Source organism: Rhinolophus sinicus, linkage group LG01 (assembly GCF_036562045.2).
Source record: "Rhinolophus sinicus isolate RSC01 linkage group LG01, ASM3656204v1, whole genome shotgun sequence".
Taxonomy (NCBI): domain Eukaryota; kingdom Metazoa; phylum Chordata; class Mammalia; order Chiroptera; family Rhinolophidae; genus Rhinolophus; species Rhinolophus sinicus.
In genome coordinates, this window is record NC_133751.1 from 85,089,530 (window position 1) to 85,096,615 (window position 7,086).

The 7,086-nt window shown below is 36.8% G+C and overlaps 1 protein-coding gene across 3 annotated transcripts in view; it reads right to left on the reverse strand.

Annotated features, from left to right (window-relative positions):
* EPHA3 (EPH receptor A3) overlaps nucleotides 1-3,188 on the reverse strand; it is a 350,067-nt gene extending 346,879 nt beyond the window's left edge. For 2 of the 3 annotated variants that reach the window (XM_074333229.1, XM_019745445.2), the window contains exon 1: nucleotides 2,949-3,172. In XM_074333229.1, the coding sequence (XP_074189330.1) occupies nucleotides 2,949-3,036 (88 nt within the window). In that variant the 5' untranslated portion in view covers nucleotides 3,037-3,172. Of the gene's footprint in view, nucleotides 1-2,948 lie in introns of all 3 variants that reach the window. The other variant, XM_074333238.1, reaches the window with a different exon arrangement.
* Nucleotides 3,189-7,086: the final 3,898 nt, after the last annotated feature.

Genomic DNA, 7,086 nt, shown 5'->3' on the forward strand with positions numbered 1-7,086 from the left:
AATAATACATAGTATAACAATCCTATTTTGTCATGAAAAGTAGTTGATTTCCATTGGAAGTCTCTCCTTGGAATGTCATGTAAATAGAGAAGCATTATAAGACTTTAATAAAATTCTATGCAGCTTTTATAAAGTTTCTGTTCAAGCATATAAGCCAATTCTTGATTTAAGTGATCGTTGAAATTACAAATGAACTAGTATCATTGAGGAGGCCAATAATAGAAAGTATCACCTGGAATCATATTTTTTGAAAGCTATTAGAAAGTTATTTGTAAGTGGATTAAGAAAAAGAAGGTTCATATTAAACTTTTTTAAAGTTTTTTTTTTTTTTCCCTTATAATGGACTCATGGCATTTCAGTATTGATATTTGATTATCAAAATCTCAAATTAAAAAAAAAAATCACACACATGGCAAATTTCCTAGTAATTAACTCAATGGCATGGTTTTGTTCTCTTTTTGTTCTATCATGCCTAACTTCATAATAGATTGCGAAATAAATTCCAGTAAAATTTACTAGTAAATTTTCTATAGTATTAAAATATAATTTTAGCATAGTATTTTAAATACAGCCTAGTATTTTATATTTCAGTTTTCAAAATTTATATCAGAAAGCTATATCAAGAAGATTAATTTTATCAGTTATACCCACTAGATGACTTTTCAGAAACATTGCTTTCTATTCAAATAACACTGTTAGAAGAAATACATGGACTCTTGGCATATACATGAATTTTTCACTTTTCACGTTGTTCAACACAACTACGAAGTCCCAAGCTATTGTATTAATATTTAAACCCTCACTCAAATATTACTCAAGTTAAATTATCCCATTCAAATTTTGTTTAAAAGCTTCCCTTCATGACCTCAAAAGGGAAAAAAAAGACACTACCCATAGGACACAATCTGGAAAGAATAATCCCATGAAGAATGGATAGATAAACTTTTACCCAAGCAAACTAAATGTAATTATGTCAGTTTTCTGAGTATATTTACCTTTCCATATACATATTGTTAATGTGTACCTGCCTGTATAATAATATGCAGTATATACCCCAACACACACAAGGCAGTATGGCTTAAAAGCCATTTGCAGTTGATTATTCTCATTTCATTAAATTAATATTCATTAAATTTATATAAGTGTGCATAAATTTAAAGGGTCTTATTTTCTCTTGAAATTTACTGCAAGGTTATATTTTCCATAAAATGACTGACTTTCAGCTATATGTCTGTGCATTATTAATTCAATAAAATCCATTAGCCAAATAGTTTATAAATAGTCCATCTGGAGACATACAATTTATCAAAGAAATATGGAAATAATATTACTATTTTTCTAGTTATTGTCGATATTTTAATATCTTCAAAGAAACAAAAGATTAAACAAATACTAATTTTGACTAATTGATATGTTACTCATTATTCAAATGACTACTCTTGCCTTTCATTCATGAAGAATGATTGACTATTACTTTTAAATAAACATTTTAATTTGATTTGGATAGAAAAAGTCATTTATAGGTAAGATGAACCTTGAATTTTAGATTTTTCAAGTTCCCAATTAGAAAACGACACAGCAAAATCTAATGAAATCTTCCAAAGTGATAAAGGCAGTCACTAAAGAAAGAACAAAATTAAACAGCTCTATTGGCAGTGAAAGTAGGTCATCAAATATGACAGACAGTTTCTATATTTGATTAAAAAGTTTCTAAATATTTTGAGTTTTAAAAATAACAATGCATAATAATATACAAAGTATTGGCTTGTCAGTATAATTTTAGTGTGTGACATAAGACTATATAAGGTAGCATTTGCACATTAATTACTCAGTATTGCTAAATTGCAGAGTAAATTGCTAGATTTTATTGTTGTAAGTTAAAATGATTAAGAGGAAATCAAAGTTGTAAGTGTTGCTTTAAAGCAAGTGATTATTCAGAGAAGTTTGTCTTCAGAGTTAATGATTGTATTCACAGATCATTAGGAACAGATCACAAAAGGCATAAAGGAAAAAGGCAATGCATCTATTAAGCACATAATCTTATAGGAAACATCGTTGTTCTTAATATTAGGTTTGTACTTTAATCCATTGAAAAGAGACGAATACCCATTAACAGGAAAATAAATAACCCAACATCAAGGAAATGCCATTTGCTGCATATGAACATTCCTTCTTGATGTTCTATTCAGTTAGTTAATATATCTACCTGGTAGCTTCTCACTGGGCATTAAATACATTCTCTTATTCGTATATAAGCCCTTAAACAAAGAAAATCCAACCTAAGCTTATTTTAATTCCTGCAAATGTTACTTATGTTAATGTGGCATATGCTGCTCATTAGAACCTGTACTATAGAGCAAACCATCACCAGGTGGGATACACATCACTTCTATATAACAGTTGTATCATAAACATCACACACACACACACACACACACACACACACACACACCCCTCCGCTTCAACAAACTGATTTCCCCTTAGTCCATTCATAAATGCCATGATCCTACTAGGAACAACCTGTCATTATGATAAAGCATACTAAAAAAAATCTACAAAGGTGGATTGAATTTTCTTTTAAAGTTCTCAGTGCACTACAATGGTCATAATTAGAAAATAAAATTCTGCCGTGGTTAATAGGTAGTTGATATCCTGGGTGAGAAACTGGAGAATTTTTCTTTCTTTCTGCTTAAAATTGGCAAACAAGGTAATTGCTTGAATTGGTTTCAGATTTAAAAACACATTTTGTGTTTAGGCAATCCAAAATGCTCTCTTAAAATGGTTTTTAGAAGGCAGACGAAAATAAAAACACGTCTTTACTTTACTCTCAGAGCCAACTGCTTTATTCGGAGGCACCTTAAAGACCTGCAAAGGTTTCGGTGAGAAAGTGCTTTGAAGAGCTTTAGACCGGCGGGGCAGTGCTGTGCACGTCGCGGTACCTGGCTTACCTTCATTGGAAGGTTGGAGAATCAGTTCCCCGAAGCAGTTGAGAATAGAGCTGCTGAGAAGGAGGAGGATGGAGAGGTGACAATCCATGTTGCTGGTGCAGAGGGCAGTGAGAGGAGCATATCTCCATGAAGCATGCCACTGATGTGAGGAGGAGCGCTCTGATTGCTGGAGAAGTTACCATGCTCCGCTCGCAGGCTGATGTCAAGTTTGACACTGGAGATAAGGAGGAGTCTGGCTGCCTTTCCGCGAACCTCGCTCAGGGACTTCCCTGGGTCCTAGTGCCGTCCGAAGCGAGCTGAGGGGCAGGACAGCACGCGGCGGCTCGCAGACCGCTCTGAAGCTTAGAGCTGGGGAGAAAGGGGGTGGGGGTGGTGCCGTCCTGCCAAAGCGGCAGGAAATGCAAAAGTTGTGATGGGACAGTGGTGGAGAGCAGCAGTGGCGAGAGAAAAACATCCCCTCTTTATTTTCAATGAAAAGCAGCTATTTTGTTTGCTATGCATTCTCTTAGATTAATTCCCCGAAGAAACAAGAAACCCTGACAGAAGTGTCATGTGGCAGTGTAAGTGGAAAAGAAACTGAAATGCCAGAGAAATGTTTGTTATTAAAAGAACGGAGCTTTTCATTAAAAAAAAAAGAAAAAGAAAATTAATGATGATTGTCCAAGTCAAAGGAAAACTAGAGTTATGCCTTTACTCTGTTCACTGTGATCACAACTCTTCCCACATCCTTTGCGGGTCACACAGACACTAATAACCACCTCAGATCAGGAAGTCTTTTCAGTTCTGCACTAAGTGGTATGAGGGCTTTTAAATAGATTTGGCACAGCAATTTCAGTGCACGTACGTGCGCTTTGTTTTCCCAAGCTGGGAAGTAACCATCATCCTAAGGAAATGAACAAACCCAGCCCTGGGAATAGCTGCAGGTCAGCAGTCATCCTTTGTTCTGTGCTGGGGGTATAAAGAAGAGTAATACAAAACCGACCTAAAGTTCTTGACCGCACATCACTACCCCCTCACCATTTATGCTAGGATCTCTGGGTTCCCTGAGATAAACATTACATAATTCACAGGTCCTCATTCAGCTCTCAGCCACTTCCAATCTGATCATCGCTGCAAACTGTGCCTCCCTACCATCCACAATCCAACGGTTATCGCAGCATCCTTGCTCTTTCTCACTTACTTTGCACCATAGTTATAAATGGTTTCTCTTATGTCCAGTTCCTTGAGGGACCACGTGATTGCAATCTATTCCAACACAAACAATTTTGCTATTTGTATTTTGAAAAACATTCTCCCGTATCTGTAAAGCAGACCCCAAAAGATGAGTAGTCAAATATCTCTCTGCTCATCTATCTTTCCTATTCTAAACAGAAGACAAGACTCACATTCTTTGCACAACTCGGGAAAGAAAAGGTAGGTCAACAACTTTAAGATCAGTGATGAGTTTTAGAGCTCTAAGTTGTGGACCCTAAAGAAAGGTTTGAAAAATTCTCCCTAATAAGATATTCATTTCACAAACCCTATGTTTTTAATGAGAAGACACAATTTTCACATGATTTAAGTGAGTGACTTCTGGCCATAGTTCCTTGGCTGGGTAGGGGGTGGAGGGTAGAGGAAGCCAGAGGAAGACAGTGATCCTGCTTAGTTTTCTATGTGTGCCTTGTGACTCTGTATCTCTAACTTCTTCCCACATTATGTCACCAGAGCTTGTAGAACCCTCTTCAAGTGCCAAGTCTGTCAGGATTGAAAATACGGACAGATACTGAACAGAGGACTCAGATAACGGTGACTCTGGCATATTTAAAAGTTCCAACATAACCACAGTCTTTCCATAAGGCACAGTTCCATTGTTCTAGGGTTAGATAAAATTTTTGTGAAACTTGAAAGAAAATAAAGTCTTATTTGGAAGGGACAATTTAAAAACATTTTGAGGAAACATGCCAATGTGCTGATCTCAACATACATTGGCTTCCCCTCACACTTACTACTTCTCTTTTCACACTTAAACTGCTTGTCACTGTGGAAAGAGACCTCATGTTTGAAGGAAGCTACACTAGTGTGAAAAGCAATTCCTGGCCTGGGAATATAATGTAAACAACATAAGATCTCTCGATGATAGACTCTCTAAGTCAAGAGACCTCAGACAGTAAGTAAAGAGTTTCCACAATCTGAGCACCATTCTGGATATATGTGGAAAAGAGTGCGGCCAGGAAATGGAAGAGAATGATGAATTTGGCTGTAACAGGAGTAAGAAGGATAGAGGTGAGGGCAGCTGATTCAGAGAAAGTCTCATCAAGAAAATAATAATTGAGTTGTAGCTGGAAGGATGAGTAGGAATTCAGTAGTTGGAGAACGGTTCAGAAGTCACTGCAGGTATACAGATGGAACGTAAACAGAATCCTAATCATTTCCCAGTGAAGGCAAGTAAAGCATCTGGAATATTTAGAGCAAAGAGTGTGTGTGAGATGGAAAAAAGGTCAGGACAGAATGAGGTGAATGGTGGGGACCATGTGCTAGGAGATGTCCTTTAAAAGGCAGATTGGAAACAGCAGAAATTTCTAGGCCACATGATAATGATTTTAGAATAAATTCTGGATGAAAGAGAGACATCAAAAGCATTTCAGCGAGTTAATACTGATCATATCTGAGGTTTAGGAAGTAAATTTGATGGATAGCATAGAGCAGAGTGTCTCCACCAGTAGTATATAGACCACCTGCTATGGAAGTACCTGAAATACCTATTAAAATGGACATGCCTTTTGCCCATTGCAGACTTAAACTGAATCTGAATCTCTGAGGTTGGGACCCAGAAACCTTGACAAGCTCCTCAGGTTCTCCTGTGGTCCCTGACATTGGAGAATCACTGCTGAGTGTAAAGGAAGGAGAATCGGAGGCAGAATGGTGAGATTTGAGGTTATTTTTGAAGTAAAACTAAAGTGATAAAGAACTGAATTAGAATCCATCTAACAGAAAGAAAGAAGATACAAGATGAAATCCTATTTCATGCTTGAGGTGAAACAAACAATATTCTCCAAAGAAAAATTGCATTTGGGAGTTGAGGAAGGGGGAGATAACTAAGACATTTGCAACATTTAGTTCAGCTAATAGTTCAGTTCCACAGAATGTGAGTGTCGAACATATGCTCGATCGTGTGCTAGACACTGAGGGTAAAAACATGAATAAAACCTTGTCCTTGCCCTTTAAAATAATTTAGAATCATGTGGAGGAAATATGGAAAGTGTGAGATAGAAGCAATGTGTAGAGTATTTTCCTAGTATGTGGTGGAAGGGAGGTCACTCAAGGTAAGGGTTAAAGGATATTTCTTGGAGCAGATGGCAACTGAGTGTCATGTATTTTAATCAAAAGAGTTCTGAGAAGAAAGAGTAAACATGAAAAGCATGCTTTCTGGAGGAAATGACAAATATCTCTATTACTAGAGCATAGGTTTTGAGTTGCCATCAAGGGATATGGGAAAGAGGTGACAGGAGTATCAGGAAGTAGAAGGTTCTGAAGAATTCTGTGAGCTCTTCTAAGGAGCCTGGACTTAAGGGTGATACGCGGCAGAAGAGAGACATTCAATTTGCATTTTAAACTGATAATTTTGATATATTTAAGGGGAGGAGGGTAAAATGGAAGCAGAAAGGAGCTAAGAGACCAATTAGAAGTCCTTAGCAATAGGCTAGCCAATATGTAAAGACACAAGTGGGGCTCTTAAACCAGAATAACTTAGATCACTGCCCTGGACCTGTTGGTTCTTAGTAAAATTCTAATAATAACAGATCTTATCTCTTCTGCATATTGTAAGGATTATATGAAATTTGGGATAATACTGATAAAGTGTAATTCTATAGTAAAAACATTAAATGCTCCTTTTTTTTTTATTTTGATCTAGGCAGATTTAGAGGTTATGCCACTGAGCAGTGACAGTAAAACTACAAATCACACAAATATACGTCGGGGAAATTGGCAAAACCTCATAATAGATTGATTACGAAACAGGTAGATGAACATGTCAAGGAAACCTTTCCATCTCTGGCTTGAGTGAAAAAGTCATCAGGAATGCAAGAGAGGACTGAGGAGAGAGAATGGGTGTGAGATGCAACAGTGTCGACTTCAGGTATATCTAGTTGAAGTAACC